Source organism: Podarcis erhardii, assembly GCF_964252035.2.
Source record: "Podarcis erhardii genome assembly, chromosome: 12".
Taxonomy (NCBI): Eukaryota; Metazoa; Chordata; class Lepidosauria; order Squamata; family Lacertidae; genus Podarcis; species Podarcis erhardii.
Window position 1 is genome coordinate 27,125,347 of NC_138513.1, and position 21,589 is coordinate 27,146,935.

The following is a 21,589-nucleotide window of genomic DNA, read 5'->3' on the forward strand; positions in this document are numbered from 1 at the left end:
TCCAGTGAAATATAACCAGCTTAACTATTTTGTATGTTGCTCTCTGGGACCAACACTGTAACATGCCAAGCTCATTCATTGCAATACATTGCCACATTGCTCAGTTTGCAATACGTGCCCCATTGCTCAGTTTGTAATATATTGCCCCATTGCTCAGTTTGCAATACATGCCCCATTGCTCAATTTCCTCTTGAGAGGATGACCTTAAATGCAATTAAGAAAAGGTGATTGGGAAGAAGAAAAATCAACAAGAAAATAAAATACTTCATGTGCAGCTTTATATTGTATAAATTCTGCAACCTAGTGAGTAGCATGTTACGATGCATATGCAAAGTGGGAAGAGAACAATTCAGCAAAGGTTGTTTGAGCACCTGTAGAACAGAATGTTTGAATATGAGTGAGAAATGGAAACTGGCATTCAGCTTCCATAAAATGATTTGGCGCTGGCTATCTGTTTTAGATGAAAAAGAGAAATTTGAACCGACCGTCTTCCGGGATACAATTGTCCAAGGTCTCAATGAAGCTGGTGATGACCTGGAAGCTGTAGCCAAGTTTCTGGATGCTACAGGCTCAAGGCTAGATTATCGCCGCTATGCCGACACTCTGTTTGACATCTTGATAGCTGGCAGCATGCTAGGTATGTATGTCACACTGAAAACTTTCAACGCTTTAAAAGCTGATCCTGGAAACATGCCCTCTTGGTTTTATCTGTCTGGCAGCTAATGTTCAACAACTGTGGCTCTCCCCTTGGTCTGGATCCTCCTCTTCCTCATTTTCAGTTATCTGTGTTTTGTTTTCATGTTTCTCTTACCTTTTTGGTACAATTCGGAAAACTTTGTGGGCTATGCCCAACTAAGTTCAACTCAAGTAGACGCCCTGAAATTAATGGACCAAAGTTAGCCATGTGCATTCTTTTCAAAGGGTGGTCTTCAACTTAGTTTTATTCAGAGTACACCCATTGAAATTAATGAACATGGCTACATGGAGTCCATTCAGTACAATGGGTCTACTCTCAGTATAACTAGCATTGGATGCAACCCTAAAAATGAAGAAGAAGAAGAGTTTGGATTTGATATCCTGCTTTATCACTACCCGAAGGAGTCTCAAAATGGCTAACAATCTCCTTTCCCTTCCTCCCCCACAACAAACACTTTGTGAGGTGAGTGGGGCTGAGAGACTTCAGAGAAGTGTGACTAGCCCAAGCTGCATGTGGAGGAGCGGAGATGCGAACCCAGTTCCCCAGATTACGAGTCTACCGCTTTTAACCACTGCACCACACTGGCTTGAAATAGTGTTGTTAAAGTTGTTGTAGAGCATATCTAGAATAGCAATGCTGTTCTCTTTTACCTGAAACAAAATGGCAACAGGTTGGAGCCTAATGACTAGAGAAAGTTGATCAATATATGGGATTGTAAAGTCTACACTGGACTCCTCCAGAGGACCTGTTTATTGAGCATTCATCCTGATTTGCTTGCAGAAAACTTAGGTGCACTGAAGCATTGCACAAAGCAGAATTGACTTCCCCTCGCATCTGTCGAGAGAAAGGGAGGCCAATCCTGCTGGGTTCAGGTGCTCAAGAGAGCTCACTCCAGGGAACTCTCTAGCACACCCAAACCCAAACCGCTGCCAAAATTATCCTTTCCCCCTTTGCTTTAGCAGTGGTTTCAATGCAAATGCCTTTCTGAATCAGGAAGGAGCTTGCACTGAATATTGTCAAACTGAGCAGGTTTTAATACCACCCCCTTCAGTTTGGCTGTGCTTTGAAGTCCCAAAGTTAGAACTCCTAACTTTGACATCATTTGTGCTTTCAGACGCTGGGCAGGTGGGTGGCTGAGCTCACCAGTCAAATTTGGCTCCTGAGAGCCAAAAAGGTTCCCCATCTGTATTGTTGTACAGCAAGATTGACACCTCATGGTATGTGATGTTCAAGCCATTCCCATCGCTGGAGGTTTGAGAAATTTTTATGCTGACTCTTATTTCACTTTTTAGGTGCCTCCATGTGTGCAGCATGTACATTATGAAGAATGAAAGCTGGCTCTTTATTTCTAACTTCCAAGCTATAAGTTTACATTGCTTCTATCTCTTCAGCTCCCGGAGGGACAAGAATCGATGACAATGACAAGACCAAGATGACCAATCACTGTGTTTTTTCTGCAGAAGAAGACCATGATGCCCTCCGACATTATGCTCAGGTTTGACTAATTGGATTTGATGATGAAGCTCTCATGTTGACTTTGTACTATAATACAGCAGCTGTTTCTATTGTTCCCTACCAGACCCATAATATCAAATGGCTGCAGCATTAGTTGCTTCTGGCAGTATTTGCCACTGGTGCATTTTGCCAAAATTGAACATCTCTACAGATTATGGTTTTTATTGGAGTAGCAAATTGCTTGAGGCAGTAGGATTGCATAATTATGAAAGTATTTACCTAAAAGCATTTTGTTGTTCTGGAGTAAAGTTATGCGTGATTGGGAAGTATCCTGTACCATACTTTCAACAACACTTTCTTGTCTTGCTAAATATAGGAAGTGCATTTTTATATGTTATTTTCCTTTTTTTAACACAGATTAATTATGAACGCTGTAGGAACAGTTAGGTTCTACTTCTCATGTTAAAGATGGCTGCTTATCTTTGTATTTTAGGTCTTCAACAAACTCATCAGGAGATATAAATATTTGGAAAAGGCATTTGAAGATGAAATTAAAAAGGTAGTATTGCCAACTTGGCGTGGTAGTGGTTAAAGTCTTCCTGTATTATGTTCAGAGTCAGTAGCTGTTTTTTGGCATCACTAGATGCTAAGTTGTGAGGTGGTGAATTCATATTTAATGGTAGGGTTTGTATTTACACACTTTTTCTAGGTAAGACAAGATGGAAAGCCTGTGTGTGTTTTGGGGTTGTGTATGTGTTGAGGAAATCTCTAAGCAGCACTCATGCAGAATTAGGTGGTGTGGGCCCTTGAACTTGCACACGATAGGATGAGAATTGTATATTTAAGGTATTTTCTCTTTAAGTTATGCAGCTCTCCTTTCCTAACCTTAACTTTACTGTTAATATTGTGATGAGTAATACTGACTCATACACTCTCAGGCATAGAAAGCACTTTATGCTCGTTCAAGCAGCTATTTTTCCTTTCCACCTCCATCCTCTGGGGACTCTTGATTGTTAATGGTGTTTTAGCACAGTTGTGACAAACTGTGCTCTGTTTATTTTAACATATCAGGCTGGGAGCTTATTTGAGGCTTTGTGTACTGCAGTAATAAGTAAGGTTCTGCATTAAAGGGTGTGCACATATGGTGCCCACTGCATACCACACCTAGGACTCATCTACACTCATGGTTTTTAATGCTAAAAATGAGTTTAAAAGGGGTTATGATAATCATATAGCCATATGATGTTCTTTTAAATGTGACACCAGAGGGTCTGCAAAGCTCTCCCCGTCAAATAAGTGGGTGGACCATGTAGAAATCAAATATCTTTATTGCGGTCCATAGACCCACAAAACAGTTTCAGAATAAGATACCGTTAAAACAACCAAACAACAGGTGAAAGTGTCCGAGGTAGTCATTTTGCTATGCCTAGAGCACAATGGTCTTTGTTTCTTGCCATGGTCAGTGTAATATCATTTGACCTATCCTCCAGAAGGTATTTAATATGGGAGGCATCGGATTTTCATGGCAAATTTGCTAGTAAAGGTTTGATCAGATGATCCCTTGCTTGCTCATACTGCCCACAAGGCAGTAGGATATGGTTCATGCAGTCAATGTCCTGAGAACATAAACAAAACCTATTCTGGTAGGGGATGCCTCTCAGTCTACCATTTAGCACTTACGATGGAAATACATTTAATCTAGCTTTGGTAAATAAATGCCGATAGGTGGGTACAGACAAATTCCTAAGATATGAGGCTAACTGAAAGTCGTACCTGTATGGTTTCCAGCTGCAATCGTGCCTCAGATTACATTGGATCTGGATCACAGGTTGCTATTTGAGATGTCCCAAAGTCTTTGCCTCAGGAATATAAGGGCGGTATCATAGCCCAGTTGATACAAAAGGATAGTAACAGTCCAGTTGAGGTGGCTTTTCTGGCCATAGTTTTCAGCCATGCGCTGATAAACTCCTCGTTGGTTAGATGTACAAGTTATCCCTTCCGCAGGCCAAATACAGAGTTCTTAAGGCAGTATTTCAAGGCAGTCCACCAAGCTTTGGTGGAAAGTGGGCATTCACCTGTTTCCAGAAATAAGATTGGATTTGGGACACAATTTGGGACCTGTAGTAAGGACCGGAGAAACTTTGCCTGGAACCCATCTAACTTAGGAAAAAAGCTGTTGTACCAGACGTTTGAAGCATAGAGAAGTTGGGAGACAGATTTTGCATTAAAAACCCTTATGGCTGATGGAACATAATGGGTGGACCATGTAGAAAAGGAAGTGAAGGAGAAACCAGGTGCCATTACATTTTAGATGATAACAAAAATATCATTCTAAGAACGTTTAAAGAGTATGTATAGATCCAGCCCTAGGCAACCAAGATCATGCCATAATGTGATCCATGGAAGGAAAGGAAATATGGGCTATCCTAATAACATATACGTACGTGTGTTCAGTTTGACCAACATTAATTAAATGATCTGGATTACAGTGTTCCTTTTGATCATGTGTTTTTTTTTTTTATAAATATTTATTAAGGTTTTTAAATATAAATGCACACATAATAAACAATCTTACTTCTTTTACAACAATTTCATCACTCCTTTGGACTCCCTCACGTCTCCCGCTCCCATTTACATCGTTAAAAATTTTTTCCAAACAAATTATCAGCTTGTTTACAATCTCATGTCCACTCATTCAAATATAATCTAGCACTTCTTCCAAAAATTTTTTATATTTTCTTTAGTCTCACTTATCATCAAATTTAAATCTAGTTTAGTGGTGGCCAGTTTTTTATAATCTAGCATCCTTCTTAACATTCAACCAAATTACAATGTTTTTGTAGATACATCTTAAATTTCTCCCAGTCTTCCTCCATCTTCTCTTCTCCCAGGTCACGGATTCTGCCGGTCATCTCGGCCAGTTGCATATAGTCCATCAGCTGCATCTGCCACTCTTCCAGTGTGGGTAGATCTTGAGTTTTCCAGTTTTTTGCAATAAGAATCCTTGCTGCCGTTGTTGCATACATAAAAAATGTTCGATCCTTCTTTAACACCTTCTGGCCAACAATACCCAGAAGGAAGGCCTCTGGTTTCTTTGTGAAGGTATACTTAAATATCTTTTTCAGCTCATTATATATCATTTCCCAGAAGGCCTTCACCTTAGGGCATGTCCACCAGAGGTGAAAGAATGTTCCTTCATTTTCTCTGCATTTCCAACATTTATTATCAGACGAATGGTATATTTTGGCAAGTTTAACTGGGGTCATGTACCATCTATATATCATTTTCATTACATTTTCCTTCAGAGCATAGTACCTTGGTCTTTGGTTCTAACAATTCTGTTTCTAACTTCGATTTCTCCACCTGGAACCCTAACTTTTTGTCATTTTTGAAAACTTCTTTAATCTGAGCATAATGTAACCAGTCTCGCACCTTATCCTTCATTTTCTCCAAACTCTGCAATTTCCAATTGTCTCCATCTTTTTCTAATATTTCCCAATATTTTGGCCATTTGGCCTCCATATTGGGTCTTTTTCGGGCCTTAGCCTCCAGAGGTGAAAGCCACCTTGGAGTTTTATTTTCCAATAAGTCTTTATATTTTGTCCAGACATTAAACACTGCTTTCCTGACAATATGGTTCTTAAAGGCCTTATTGATCTTAACTTTGTCATACCATAAGTATGCATGCCAACCAAAAGCATTGTTAAAACCTTCCAGGTCCAGTACGTCAGTGTCTTCGAGAAGTAGCCAATCTTTTAGCCAGCAGAAAGCTGCGGCTTCATTTGATCATGTGTTTATGTCTTACTCCTCCTCCTGTTATTTCACTGTAGCTCACTCCATGGTATGACTTCCACATCTCTCCATTTACATTCCGTAAAGTAGGTTATTGCCTCTGGAAGCTCACAACATAATAAATTAGTTAAGCCATGCTCTGGAAGGCGTACATGTAACACCTTTAGAGGGTGTTTGGCTTCTTTCAGTTTGTTTTAGAGGGCTGTAGCTTCCTAGGGGAGCACATCCTTTGTGTGCAAAAGGTTCAATCACTAGCATTTCCATCTTCTTCCTGAAACCCTGGAGAGCCACTGCCAGTCACTGTAGGCAGTGTGTAGAGTTCATTGATTGTTCCATCAGTGCAAGGATTTCTTCTTACTCAGAGGAACTGTCTCCCTCTTTCCTCCATGCACCCACTAAATCTATTCTAGGCAAAGAAATTGCAGTAACATAGGAAATTACGTTGGTCCAACTTTTCTGGTATTGTCTACAGTGACCGGCTCTTCAGGATCTGAAGCAAGAAGATACTCCCAGTTGTACCTGGAGATGTTGAGGATTGAACCTTAGACCTTTTACATGGAAAACACATGTCCTACCCCTACGCTACAGCCACAGCCTTTCTCCAAAAGACAAATCAGCTTCCACTCAGGCATTCTAGTTCCTTCTTCTTTCATGGAACTTAAGGTGGTGTACATGTGGTTCCAAGGCTGCATCCCATCTAGGCACTGACTCTTCTTCTTCTTCTTTGGCGATCCCTCATAGCTGAGTAAGATTATCGTCCATAAACATGGTTTTAACAGTGAGTCTGTAAGTGACTGTGGAGTCCAATTCTGGATCCACACGTCTTTCCACAGTGGAGACATAGGTTTCTGGACGGGAGTTGATCATGGTGAGGGTTTGCCAAACATGCCTTCCTCTTAGCTGGTTTCTCCTAATGGCCCTGAGTTCGTGCTTCTTCAAAGTCCACAACACCTTTGGTAAAGACTGTTCTCCAATTGGAGCGCTCGCAGGCCAGTGTTTCCCAATTGTTGGTGTTTATACTACATTTTTAAAGATTTGCCTTGAGAGAGTCTTTAAGCCTCTTTTGTTGACCACAAACATTACGCTTTCTATTCTTAAGTTCAGAATAGAGTAGTTGCTTTGGAAGACGATAATCAGGCATCTGCACCACATTACTGGTCCAACAAAGTTTATGTTGAAGAATCATTGCTTTGACAATGACATTGGTGATCGTTGCTTCCTCCAGTACACTGACATTAGTTTGCCTGTCTTCCCAAGTGATGTGTAAAATTTTTGGAGACACCGTTGATGGCTAGACCCAGACGTGCTTTAGCTCTAGCAAGGTGGTGGCCTCATTAACCTTCAGATCATACCCTGTGAGATCCTAGCAATAGAAAGAGTGCTTTGATTAATCAGCTACTCAATACTCCTGCTGCAAAAAAGGAAGAGTTTATGTGCCGCACTGGGGCACATCAGGCATGCTGATTTCCCCTAAAACCATACTCCCTTCATGTAGTACACGTAGTTATACCAGTGATTTTCTACCGGCTCACAAATTGGAGTCCTGTGGGTGGCAGGTCAGTGTTATTCTGAAACTCTCCAGTGTTCTCTGACCTCCCCTACAGTGCCGGAAACCAAAAGTGTAATAGTGTAGGCAGGGAAGAGTTCTGAATGCAATCAGTGCCTCAAGTTGCTGGCGGTAATAACAACTTGAAGCTGATCATTGATGGTTTCTAAGTGGGTTAATTAGAATTGAAAATTTTCCCCATAAGCTAATTCAGGCAATGCTTAACAGTTGAGTAAGGGACAAATAACACCTTTTGAACAAAGGAAAATGATATCCCATGAAATTACAAATGTGCTCCAGGGTGGTCTGAAGCCAGAAACACAGGCCTTGTTTCTGCTGTGCTGCTCATCTTTGTGGCAAGCAGAATGGCATGCTACCTCGCCTCTTTGTCAAGTGTGTCTGTGTTTTCCCAGCTTCTGCATTATTTTTATTTATTTTTTGCAACCTGGAAGCAATTATGGAAAGGCACATTAAACAGTTTGATAAATCTGCCACATGCACTTTGCCGTTCCAAATCATTTTCGTTCATTGTGTTGATTCCCTCTGAGCCACTTGGATTCTGACCAGGTATGGGAAGCACTGGAGAAGGAGGTTTCAGAAGGGGAGGAAGGGGGAAGAAAGAGACTGTGCAGCAGACCCCTCTTGATGAAACAGCCTGTCCCCAGATGTGCCTGGGTCCACTGATGAGACAGGAGACCCAAGGCCATCATCATTGGCCGCACTGGCTGGTGATGATGGAAGTTGAAATTCAACAACATCTGGAGGGCTGCAGGTTCCCCATTCCTGATTTATAAGAAGATTGTCTGCTAGAGGGGGGAAAGCACCTTCATATTTACTGGAACCTTTTAAAAGTTACCTGCATCTCATTCTGTATGGAGAAGGGGTTTCTCGCTCTGAGTGGTTTCCATACACTCAAAGATGCTAATATTTGGTTCATCGCTGAGGGGTTCCAGACCCTTTTCTTTTTCCCTTTGTCCTTCTCACAACATTCCCTTTCCTGGGCTAAATGGTGCCCATCAATACTGTGTATTTCAAGCCCTTATTCACAGAGAAGCTTGTTTTTTTTCTTGTCCACAATCATCTTATTTTCAAACCTATTTTGTTCAAAGACTATGCTGACACTCGAGATGTTTGCTTTCAATTTTTCTTTTTAAACTGAACATTCAGGTTTCCAGGCAATTGGCAAAAAAAAAAAAAAAAAAAAAAAGGAAAAGCAGCTCGTTAGTGATTTTCCTTTCAGCTCAAGCTATTCAGGGTTAGATTTTGTTTATTTATTTATTTCTGGTATCTCTTACGGGCTATTCACCCTCAGGTCCCAAAGTGGGTTACGTAAACTAAAAGTGCAATCACAGAATCATGAATGTCAATGAACAAAACCATAAAACAGCAGCTGTAAAGCATAAAGCTGTGAACTGCCCTGAGACCTCTGGGTATAGGGCGGTATATGAATTCATATAATAATAATAATAATAATAGCACCACAAATTACAACTAACACCATTTAAAGGGAGCAGAACTTACAAATTCAAACTTGCAGACCCTCAAGGTGTCTCTGTTTTCCACGGACATCCCTGATTTAGAGAAGCCATCCCAGTTTCTGATTTGATCCTGGAATGTCCCGCTTTTCCTTAGGATGTCCTTATTTTCATCGGAGAAATGTTGGGGGGTATGGAGTTATCCGACCCCCGAGCAGCCTGAAGGCAATCCTGTAAAGTGGTACCTTGGGTTAAGAACTTAATTCGTTCCAGAGGTCCTTTCTTAACCTGAAACTATTCTTAACCTGAGGTACCACTTTGGCTAATGGGGCCTCTTGTTGCCGCCACGCTACTGGCGTGTGATTTCTGTTCTCATCCTGAGGTAAAGTTCTTAACCTGAGGTACTATTTCTGGATTAGCAGAGTCTGTAACCTGAAGTGTCTGTAACCCAAGGTACCATTGTACAGTATAGAGAAGTTTTTTTAAAAAAATGTTTAATGTTTTATTATGCTTTTATATATGTTGGAAGCTGCCCAGAGTGGCTGGGGCAAGCCAGTGAGATGTGTGGTGTATAAATAGTAAAATTATCATTATGGAATGGGACGTCCTATACCTTCCAACATTTCTCCAATGAAAATGCAACCCTTCATGGAAGCCCTAATTCCTAGCTATGCAGAGGCTACGTGCGGGTACTTGAATGAAAGGCACATATTGATAGCAAAAGGGTTGTTTCCTTTTTACTGACATCAATCATAAGTCAGGCCTGTTTTTAGGCCCCTGGTTCTGACCCAGTGGTAAGCATTTCAGAACCTTAGGCAAAGTTTTGATAAATGATATTTATAGGATTACCTGTCACATCAATAGATCTGTGCAGAAAAAGGCATTCCATGCTGGTGTGTGTTGAAGTAGGGTGGCATAATAGTTTCATTGCTTCAAAAACTCCATCTCTTTCTTGTTTTACAGCTCCTGTTGTTCCTTAAAGCCTTTTCTGAAACAGAGCAGACAAAGCTGGCAATGCTCACTGGAATCTTGCTAGCCAACGGGACACTTCCTGCGACCATTTTAACAAGCCTTTTCACTGACAACATTGTCAAAGAAGGTAATTTTCTTTTTTCCTTACCTTCTCTTGGATTAGGTTGGAGTCATCGTTTTCCAACACCAGGGACCTGAGGCCATAGAATGTTCTCGCTCGAAAAGCTCTTCCTCCGTGGCCTAATTTTCGAAATGTCTTGAGATATGAGAAGCTTATTGTTTCATGCATTTAGAAATTAAGATGGTTTGGGTATTCATTGTACTATTTTTTTGCGATCGGCAAATATTGCCTTCATGGGATTTTTTTTTGGTATTCCAACTATCACCTTGTTCACAACAAACAAATGGCATTTTTGCACCTTTTGTATATGCAAAAAGAGACGTCTCATCAGTAGAGGAAAAGTAAGGAAATGGATATTTCAAAGGAGCAGCCTTTAATGCCTTAGCCTAAGGCCCAAACTATATTACAGTATCTGCGTATTTTAATAGCATGCTTAGAACTGGCCACATTACCACCTTTCTTATTAAAAAACAGAGGTGGTTGGGGACACAGGGGCAACACAGATCAGCGCTACAGGGGAAGAGAGGGTTTAACCCAGTGGCGTCCAAACTTTTTTTCAAAGAGGACCAGATTTGATGAAGTGAAGGGCCGTGGGGGCCGACTAAAGGGCCAACCGAAGTTGTTGACATTTTTTGAGGATTGAAGTTGCCAAGGTTTTTTTAGGATTTTACCCCAGGAAGTAAACTGCCACAGAGGCCGGATTAGGCCCCCAAAACAGACTTTGAACATGCCTGGTTTAATCTTTCCCTGCTTGCTGACTGTTCAGTAAGAATTCATGCTTCTCCCTGAAGACTTTTAGGGGCAAATAGCATCTTTTAAAGGGGTGATTTTAAGCAGAAGGACAGCATTGATGCAGGGTAGAATTCTACTGCCCATGTGCCAAAGTGCCCCTCTGATATGTAATGGGAGGGAGTTTGAAAGGGTAGCTGCAGCCACACTAATGACTCAGACCTCCTGATGAGATAGTATCTGCAGAGGACCATGATCCTGCAGGGATCAGCTGGATATTGCTAGAAAGCTCTGATCTTCAGCCTGTCCTTTTCTCACTGGAGCCACAACTGAGCTACCCAAATAACCTGCTGGCATAGTGATTTGTCCCCACTCGCTTTGAAGACAGGATTGATCTGAATCGAAGCTTCCTGGTGCACATAATAGAAACCTAGCATGACTGTTTGGACACAAGTTTCTGCTCGGTGTGTTTATGATTTCAAAGCTGACGGTAGACTAAAAATCACTCGGGCATGTGCAGAAGAGACTGGTTTGCATATGTTCCACTGACTGCTGTGAGCAATTTATACCTCTTTCCTGCTCCCCAGTGTCTGGGGTTGAATGCATTCATTTCATTGTGGATGTGGGAGGGAATGGGGCTGCAACTAAAAACTTCTGGTATCATTAGTCTTGCACCCTGTTCTTAAGCAGGTTGACTTGGAAATTGATTTCTGCATGTGCGCATAGGACCTTAGACTTAATACTGTGTGCAGGCATGCTTGCAGTGTGAGGTATTCAGCTAAATTAAAAGCCACTTCCAGTTTAAAGAACCAAAATAAAGCATTGCATTTTCAGTATAGCTTTTTGTTGTGCTTCGTGCCACTTTTGTATATAGAAAAGACTCAAAGTACGCCATAATAGCGAAGTTCATTTTAGTAATTCTCAACAGATTATATCCATGGTAACTCAACTGCTTGTAGCGACATTTGCCCAAATAAGACAAACCGTTCTCTTTCCTTTTCCTCATTGTGTTCTGGAATAAGAGACATTTGGCCACCCAAATATTTAGGGTTGCCTCCAGACTGTCGGTATTCTGTGGGAGAGATTCAAGCAAAGACCAGAAATGTAGGTTTGTGCAATTAAAGTGCTCTGTTGCCCTAGAGGAAGGGGAAAACACCTTTGAAAAAGAAACAGGCATTTTCTTTTTCTAAAAGAGCTTAGGAACGTGAGTGGGGAATGCAAAGTGAGAGATGAATAAATGATTAATGGGAACATATATAACACCACACAAGCAAATCAGGATGAATTTGTGGTGAATGCTCATTGTCGTATAACCTCCCTGCAAAGAATAAAAATAAATGCTCAATAAAGGCCTGACTTAGTCAAACCTTGGTACAAAATGCAGCAGCCAAGATTGCTGGCTGGGGTTGCATTTAGATCTCGTATAACCTCTAGTTCAACACACCTGCTTGGTTTGCCTGTTCACTTCCTGGCCTAATTCAAGGTGCTCACCTTGGTGTTTAAAGCCCTAAATGACTCGGGCTCCAAATACCTGAAAGACCACACCCTTCACTTCAGACCATCTTGGGCACTAAGATCAATGGAGGGTGCCCGTTTGGTAGTTCCACCACTCTCAGAAGTTTGAGGGGTGGTGGCCTGGGAGAGGGCATTCTCCATGACAGCTCTCAAGCTGTGGAACTCCATCTCCACAGAGGTGCACCTACATTCTTGTCATATGTAATGTAGTCCTGTGTAACTATAGAGGTATGGAACCCCCTAGGCTGCAGGCCAAATTAGGCCAAATTAGGCCTGGTATGCCCCCCATTTGTCCTGAATCACCCAGCTTTTCAACTGAGTTAGACCATTTGTTCCACTTAGCTCAGTATTATCTACAATGACTGGCAATGGCTCTCTAGGGTTTCAGATGGGTCTCTCCCAGTCGTATCTACCTAGGTCCCTCTGCATGCAAAGCAGATGCTTTCTCCTGAGCTACACTCTTTCCCCATCTGGAAGGAGCCTGCTGTTTCTTGCCCCATCCTCTTTTACATTTTCTCTACTCCCACTTTCCAGTAAAAGAGGTTTATGTGCCCTAATTAGCCCATTTTACACCTCCTTTCTAGCTTTTCTTATCTTTATTGCTCAGTTTCCCTCCTCTGAAATGCAACTCTGGTAATAATTCCTTTTAAAAAAAAATGGAGACCACTTCTCCCTCCTTACACCACTCTTTAAACCTCCAAGATGCCTTCAGAAGCACCTCTCAGAGTGCTCTCTTTCCCTTTGCTTTGAAAAGGGCTTCTGAAGTCCTAGCCATCAGCTGACTGTCAGATCCTCAAAAGCACAGGGTAAAGGAGCACTTTGAAATGGGACTTCTGAGCTGGAAAGGTTCCCTACTGCTGCTGTAGACGGTGTAAGATGTAGCCCTATCTCTTGAATTACAATATGGACAGATATATCCAAGAGGGCTCAGAAACCTGATTAAAAAGTTTTAGCCGCACTCCTAAACATAGGCAGCAAGAGAGGCATCAAAATCTCCATGGAAACACAGCAGAGGCCCAGCTGGCCTTGCCTTCCAGCCCTGTGTTGCCTACATTCCCGACATTACGGTTTTACTGTAGTAGGTACACGCGGCAGGTAGCTGTAATAGAGTTCCATAAATCTGTGAAGCAGCTTCTCATTGGTATAACTTCTGCCTGCAATCTGTGTCAGTCCCATCATTAATATTATTGCTTCAGATTCAATGATTGTTGCAAGATCCTTCTAAATATGACTGTATTAGCAAGATGTACTTTTGAGTACCCCCGCTTCTCTTCTAGGTATTGCAGCCTCTTTCGCTGTCAAATTGTTTAAAGCATGGATGCTCGAGAAGGATGCCAATTCAGTCACCTCCGCTTTAAGAAAAGCTAACTTAGACAAGAGGTTGCTAGTAAGTATTTCCTTTCCTAATGTTTGCCTGGGGCATTGCGAAATGGATGTAAGATCTCCAATTGTGTATACAGGTTGGATCCTGCCTTAAGAAATACAATTGATGACTTCAGTACCGTAATGATTCATACCCTACAAACCATAGGTGCCAGCTATAGGGGGGGTCCTGGACATCTACAAAGATTTTTTGGGGTGCTCAGCACCCACAATGTGGGCTCCGCAATGCAACTTCCGGTATCTACCGAAAGTCGCGTTGGGCCCCCAAGGCCAAGTACAAGTCTGTAGTCATGTCAGAAGTCTCGTGAGGCCTTGTACGTGATCTCCAAGGCTACAGAAGGCCTCAGAGATCACGTCTGAGGCCCTGCCAGGTCTCAGAAGCACTGCTGCAGCACGTTGATGTAACATCACGTCATGACATCACAACATCATGTTACATCATGGGTGCCATTGAGCATCCATAACTTGGGGCCCAAGTTGGCATCCCTGCTACAAACAGACAAGAGGGTTGAAGACTGACTTGAAAACAGCTTTATTCTCCAGAGCCTCTAATGCAAGCCACTGTAACGACAACTAGGCCTTTGGAACTGCCTAGGTCATGTGACCTTAGGGCAAATACTCAAATAACCAACTTCTTAATACTAAGGGAATATCTCAAAATTGTAAACTGCCTTTGCAAAGACTACACTTTTAAAAACAAAAACAAAGAAACCCCCACCTTCCTATATTCAGTTCTTGCCTTTTGACTGTGGTGAGGAAAAGAACTATGGGAAGCATCCGTGCTTGGTGCAGATTCTGTTTTCTCATGCGAGAAGGCATGGAGAGAACCACAGGAAATGCCACCTTGCCTTTGTGCAACCATGCTCCATGGTGTCATTTTGAATGCCTTTTCATCACGAGGATGGGAAGTGCAACACGTCCAAAGGGCTCCTAGCCAGAACTGCACACTGTCACCTCTGACTGTGTACTTAGCTAAGTCTCTTCTTTTTAAACCAATCTCATTCCTTTGGGTGATTTTAAGGAAATGTGCAATCTCTGGAGCCTTGCAAGGAGCTACCAGGAATGCTTTGCCACTTACATAGAATCATAGAATCATAGAGTTGGAAGAGACCACAAGGGCCATCGAGTCCAACCCCCTGCCAAGCAGGAAACATGCACAGATCCATTTGCCGACTAGGTACAGTCATATCTCGGGTTGCGAACGTGATCTGTGCAGGAGGCACGTTCACAACCCGCAGTGTTCGCAGCCTGAAGTGCTGCGTCTGCCAGCGGCGTAGCGTGGGTTATCAGCACCCGGGGCAAGGCAAGTACAGTAATTTACTCTCCCAAGCAGCAGCAGCAGCGAGGCTTCTCTCCTTAATTGATTCCCCCTCCACACCGCGTCGTTTCCTGGCTGCTCCCCCCCCTTCCCCTCTCTCTCCTCCTCGCTCTGCTTGCCTTGCCCTGCCCTGCCTGAGGGCACCCTGAGGAGACTCCGCTCTCCTTTTTGACCAGGCGAGGTGGGAAAAAGGGGGGAAAGTCTCTTCCCGCCCCCTCGCCAGACTCCCTGCTCCGCTCGGCTCACTACCCAGGCGGCCAGTGGAAAGAGACACGCAATTACCTCTCCCTCCGCTTCGCCAAGCTGTCAAAGCCCGGCAGCAGCGGCAACGGCAGCAGCAGGCGCAGCCAGACCCCCGCGAGCCAGCCAGCCCGCCCGCCCGCCCGGCTTCCTCTCCTTTTTTTGCCAGCGGCAGAAGGCTTTGCTCTCCCCCTTCTGCGACCTCCTCGCCAAGCCGAGCGAGCGCGGGCTCCCTAACCAGTGGATTTTAGTAGGGGCAGAGAGCTGCTAGTGCGAGTGCGCCCCTGCCCAAGTTGCGCCCGGTGCGGCCGGCACCCCTGGCACCCCCCACGCTACGCCACTGGCGTCTGCACATGTGCGTGACGCGATTCGGCGCTTCTGTGCATGCGTGTGACATCATTTTGTGCTTCTGCACATGCACAAGCACCAAAACCTGGAAGTAACCTGTTCTGGTACTTCCAGGTTGGGCACGGTCCACAACCCGAAAACGCGCAACCCACAGTGTTCGCAACCCGAGGTATGACTGTAGTAAATGGCCTCCTTGCACTGCTTCTGCTTTTTTGCAAGTTACTAAGAGGTTCTGCATTTCTCTTTTGTATAAATACCCTTGCCTTACATCTACATCTATTTTACGTGGTTTTGCAAAAAGTAAGTGAATTTCCTCCTCCTTCCAGGAACTGTTTCCACCCAACCGGCAGAATGTGGAACATTTTGCCAAGTATTTCACTGATGCTGGCCTTAAGGAGTTGTCAGATTTCCTCCGGGTCCAGCAGTCGCTGGGGACTCGGAAAGAACTACAGAAAGAGCTTCAGGAGCGCCTTTCTCAGGAATGCCCAATTAAAGAGGTGGGGAAAGCTTTTCAAACTAGAACAAACAAAGGGGGGGGATTAAAAGAATGCTGATTGCAAAAGAGGATGCAATACTGAGTTATCAAGAAAGGGATAGCTACCTGGTGTGCCTATTAAAAATATATTCTGTAAGTGCATGCATCAGATAGGGGCTGATGGGAGTTGTGATTCAAAAAATTGGAGGTCACTAGTTTGGCAAAGACTGTGGCAAACTTTGTGTGTGTGAGAGAGAGACGCACTTTCTGAATTCAGAATGCAGACTTTGGAAGTGGCTAGAAACATTTTAGGTGCTTCTTTTAGCTGCTTGACTCTGGGGGAAGGTATGTTGTCACATATAGAAGCAGCTGTTGATGCTGAGCCGTTGCCAAGAGAGCATCATTCCTTTCTGTGGCATGAGAATTGTCAGTTTGCATTTCTTAGTGCAGAAAGTATTGATCTGATGTGTAGACAGGGTACTGGAAACTTCTCTGTGTGAAAGAAACAAGCAGAAGGTTCATGACGTTTGGGTTATTCCTTGAGAGAAGCTGAGTACAGCTGGTTTAAACTGGTTCTGTTATCTCTTTCTGTCAAGGTCATGCTGACTATAAAAGTAAGGCCAGAAGGAGCCTGAGTTTCACACTTTCTCTTTCTGTCTCTCTTTCCTTCTGGTGTGGTGTTTTGTACATAGTATGCTTATAGTGTTAAGGTTTAGTCCAGGCATAGGCAAACTCCGGCCCTCCAGATGTTTGGGACTACAATTCCCATCATCACTGACCATTGGTCCTGTTAGCTAGGGATGAGGGGAATTATAATCCCAAACATCTGGAGGGCTGGAGTTTGCCTATGCCTGGTTTAGTCTTATTATAAGGTATTGTAAGTTTACATTTAAAGTCTGCTGCAACTGAATTTCTTATGGACAGTGCCAATCCTGAATGTATTGGATTTGTGACCATTATGCTCATTTGCCTTCAGTAGCAGTAAAGCTCTGCTGGATGAAGTACAATTGCCTCTGGTCTATTTTGGGGGAAATCCTGCAACGTGTTTAAGTCTTTACTCTGCTAACTAAACATCGGGAGTTCTGCTCTGGAACGGTATTCAGAGGAATTTCATGACAAGAACAATAGCAACATTTTATTATAGGCCACCTTGTAGGCTGGCACTGCTCTGGTTGAGCAGAAAGCAGTACAGCCGCCTCAGCCTTGCCAAATGGAACAGTTTTTTGGGAGAAGTGCTGCTTGCTGTTATTTTTCCAGTGTGGTGGCTGTCCTCTAGTGGCTGCCAGGAGAATTATTTTTACTCCCCATATGGTGTGTTGACAGTATCCTAGTACAAATGCTCACTTGCGGCATGGTGAGGTGCAGTGCACCCTCTTTAAAATTTATACTCTTGAATGAATCCCTGGCCTGAGTGTTCTCGCTAAACATTGGCATTTGAACCAAATCAGCAACTCATATTAAATATAAGACATGTTTTCTTTTATTACTCATCCAGCCCTGCAAATAAAATCATTGAGAGGGAGTTTTGCAGCAGACAGGAGGTGTGACTTAAGAGAACGGCTTCAGTTTATTCTTCTTTTTTAAAAAAATAAAATCTTCCACTGCAGATGGTGCTTTATGTAAAAGAAGAAATGAAGAGGAACGACCTGCCAGAACCAGCTGTGATTGGACTCCTGTGGACCTGCATAATGAACGCTGTTGAATGGAACAAGAAAGAAGAGCTGGTCGCGGAGCAAGCACTGAAACATCTGAAGGTGTGCAAGTGATGGCTGGCTTGTACAGTAAGAACGGAGGGTTGGATCCCTTTTTGTGCAGCAGTCCCAGCACATGTGTGTGCATGGCTGTCAAAGACAGGAGATGCGCATCCAATAGAAAGCTTGCTTTGCATTGACAAGGAAGGCTAGCATTATGCGCTGGTCGCAGTGATAGATCTCATCCTCTCAAAGCCTGCAGGCCTATTCAAAATAGGAGGAGCATGGAGAGCTCCCAGGTTTATTCACTCAAGGCTCTATGAGAGCAGCTCATTGTAAATCAGTTTACTGGATAACTGCAGGCATGCAACAGACAGGTTATCCAGAGTGAATATCCCACTGGTGTGTTTTGCAGATGATAATACTCTGCATGCCCACACCCTTAAAAGAATATCCTGGGGAGTGGTGGTGGTTGTTGTTTTGCAGCAAAACATAACACTCTCTTCTGTATTAGCCTATGAAAGAATAACTTAATTTCTTCTCTGGTTGTTTTAGCAATATGCACCTTTACTGGCTGTATTCAGCACCCAGGGCCAATCAGAGCTGATCCTTCTCCAGAAGGTTCAGGAGTACTGTTATGATAACATCCACTTTATGAAAGCCTTTCAGAAGATTGTGGTGCTCTTTTATAAAGGTATTTGACCATACCTCTTTCCTTCCTCCCTTCCTTCCTTTTTCCATTATTCAATTTACATAAAATGTTTAAAGAGGGTTCCGAGTTAAAACATCAGGACTCCAATAGGGTTAGCATGAGGCACATGAAAGGATGTGTCCGCTGCCTGTTTTTCTCTTTATGTTCTATAAAAGCTGAATGTGCCAGGATTGCTGCTAAGTTGCGGGCTGGCCTGCATCTTCCTGCCCTGTGAATTGCTGCAGCTCCAGTGTTATTGTGCTGTAATACTTCCCATTTAAGAGATGTCTGGTGATACTGCTTTAGCTTGCAGTGCAATGAAATACAGGCGCATCTAAACCTGGAACTTGTCCTCTGGAATTGTTACATAGGAACACAAGAAGCTGCCTTATACTGGGCTGGACCGGCAGCGCATCTCTAGGGTTTCAGAGAGGCTTCTCTCCCAGCCTTAGCCGGAGATGTCAGAAATCAAACATGGGACCTTCTGCGTGCAAGGTGGTTGCTCTTCATCTGACCCACAGCCTTGCCCCATCCAGAAGGAGCCTGCTGTTTCTTGCTGCATCCTCTTCAACTTCACATATTCCCGCTTTCCAGTAAAGGAGAGTTGTGTGCCCTAATTTGCCCCCTTCTTTTGCATTTCCTTGTTAGCTTCTCCCCCTCTTTATTGCTCAGTTTAAGGAGCAGTGCAGGATTTGAGAAGCAATTTTCATTCAATGATCTATGCTCCATTCACATGATAGGCTTCCTGGAGATAAGGAGAGCCATTGCCTTGAGGGCTGCAGAAGGCCAGAAGCAGGCTTTGGGGAGGGTTTGTAATCGGTAGCTTGGGGCTGTCGACTCTTAACTGGGGGCTGAGCATCTCTTCAATTGTGTCTCTACTGAAAGCGCTTGCTAAACACAGATCCTACACCTTAACAGACTCTAAATAGCTTTCCTTGGAAATTTCAATTAACAGCACATCTCTCATTCTATCTCTTTGTTCAGGAAGATCCAGGAAGGCACTTCCAATTCTTTAGCTAAGCTGTCAAATCCCCACCCCCACCCCCACCCCTCCATTTTCCTTTTATATAAGGGAATGGGTCCGTGGCTTGTTGTCATAGAGACTATCTGTCTTTCTTTTGCAAGGTGTTAAGAGTATAGTATGACATTGTTGCTATAAATAGTGGAAGGAGGTGGAAAAGTCTTCAGCAGGGAAGTTTCATAATGCTCCTTGTTTGCATTGATTGTAGTGCCATAATGACAACAGTAGACCGAGGCATTTGGGTCTGGCAGCTGGAAGTTGTTGAGCCGCCTTCTCACTCACTGATGTAGCTAAAAAAGACAACACTCAAGCAGCCCTTGACAAAATGGAGGGGGAATGAAGACTCTAGTGAGGACAGACACCGGGCCACTTCAAAAGCAATGGTCGCAGCTTGCAAATTCTTCTGAATACCAGTTGCTGGAGAGTGGTCTTGTGCTTGGGCTTTGCTTATGGTCTTCTCAAAGGCATCTGGTTGGCCATTATGAGAGTAGGAAGCTAGACTAGATGGGCCCTTGGTCAGATCCAGCAGGTTGTTCTCATATTGTAAATATAATGAATGTCCCTCAAGCCTTTGCCAATTTGATGTCCCTTGGACATTTTGGACTACAACTGCTACTATTGTGACTGTGCTGGATGGGGCTGATGGGAGTTGTAGTCCAAAACATCTGGAAGTCACCAAGTTGGCAATGGCTGATGCATATCATCAGACCAAACCCTGATCCGTAAGGCCACTCCTGCAGAACTACAACTATCCAAAAGATGTCCTTGCATCACATGGTCAACTGCCATGTGTTCGATTTAACTGGAGATATCTTGCCAACTAACCCAGTGCCCCTGACTCTTGTCCACCAGACATATGATATCAATTAATTTTACGTTCATTTTTTAAAAATTGATTACATCCCAGATTTGCAAAACAGGAGCTATCTGTTGCCTTGCAGATTCCCCTAAAGGCATTATTTTATAATGAATGATTTTAGAGTGTTGGTTTGTGCTGTACTTTTGTACTGTTTTATTGTTGTTAGCCGCCCTGAGCCCGGCTTCGGCTGGGGAGGGCGGGATATAAATAAATTATTATTATTATTATTATTATTATTATTATTATTATTATTATTATTATTATTATTATTATGTGTGCAGGCCTTTGCTCCTTGTGTCTATAACAGTCCCCTAGGGCCTAAGGAGTGGGTGGTTAGAATTGGTTCCAGCCACCGGGAATGTCGCCACGAATTGCTTCATGGGCTTTGCTCAGACTGACATCACTTGGGGCAGCAACGGGGGAGCTACACTTCCCACAACTGCTCAGCTAAAATTGCGGCAGCATTTAAAATGTCATCTTAATCATTTTTAATCATAAATAGCTAACTATAAATCCCCCCCTCTGGTGTTCCTTGTACTTCAGAAAGCAACCTAGGGGTATGATTAAGTGCACCCTGTCCTGCATGATTGCTTAATTGAGCAACTCTCTGACAAGAGAGTATTATATTTTTTGGGAACTACTGAAGGCATGAATAAATTACAAGTTGTCTTTCTCGAGATTAAAGGAAAATTCACTTGACCTTTTAATTCACACTGGTGACTCGTTCAGTCTATTTTTCTGTGTTTGTTCAAGGCCTGTTCAAGGTCCCTTCATTCTCTTTTGACTCTTAAGCAGGTTGTGCATAAGGAAGACAGTTCTTTCCCACTTCCATGTGATCCCTGTTTTTTCCTTTTACAAGTTCTATTGTCTCCTTCAGAAAGCTCTAGCTACCTAAATGGATTCCAGTCCCCGGCAGCGACCAGATGAGGGATCCAAGTCAGTTTTAGCACCTGCCTGCAATTTTTTGCAGTCAGTAGGACTTCAAGCAGTACATAAAATAAGCACTAAGTGATCTGAACAGAACCCAACACAGAATACTGGTTGACATTTGTCTTGCAGTTAATTACAATGTCCCAGTGGGCATGTGAGATTAGCTGAGAGGCTTCCTAGCCAAGTCAGGAAAACGTGTGTAAAATGGCCTTATTAAGTGAAGCTGAATCCGTTCTTCAGGACCTGCAACATTGAAGAGTTTCTGTCCCTGTTTCAGGAACTTCCTCACCAGATGTTGAACCATAACTCCTGTAACCTTTGAGCATCTGAG

At 43.2% G+C, this 21,589-nt stretch overlaps 1 protein-coding gene across 2 annotated transcripts in view; it reads left to right on the forward strand.

Moving 5' to 3' along the window:
• Positions 1-21,589, forward strand: part of BZW2 (basic leucine zipper and W2 domains 2) — a 52,351-nt gene that overhangs the window by 21,982 nt on the left and 8,780 nt on the right. For both annotated transcript variants that reach the window (XM_081882269.1, XM_081882270.1), the window contains exons 3-10: positions 461-637; positions 2,089-2,192; positions 2,646-2,711; positions 9,929-10,064; positions 13,580-13,689; positions 15,918-16,088; positions 17,674-17,820; positions 18,313-18,451. In XM_081882269.1, coding sequence (XP_081738395.1) covers positions 461-637; positions 2,089-2,192; positions 2,646-2,711; positions 9,929-10,064; positions 13,580-13,689; positions 15,918-16,088; positions 17,674-17,820; positions 18,313-18,451 — 1,050 coding nt within the window. The remainder of the gene's footprint in view (positions 1-460; positions 638-2,088; positions 2,193-2,645; positions 2,712-9,928; positions 10,065-13,579; positions 13,690-15,917; positions 16,089-17,673; positions 17,821-18,312; positions 18,452-21,589) is intronic.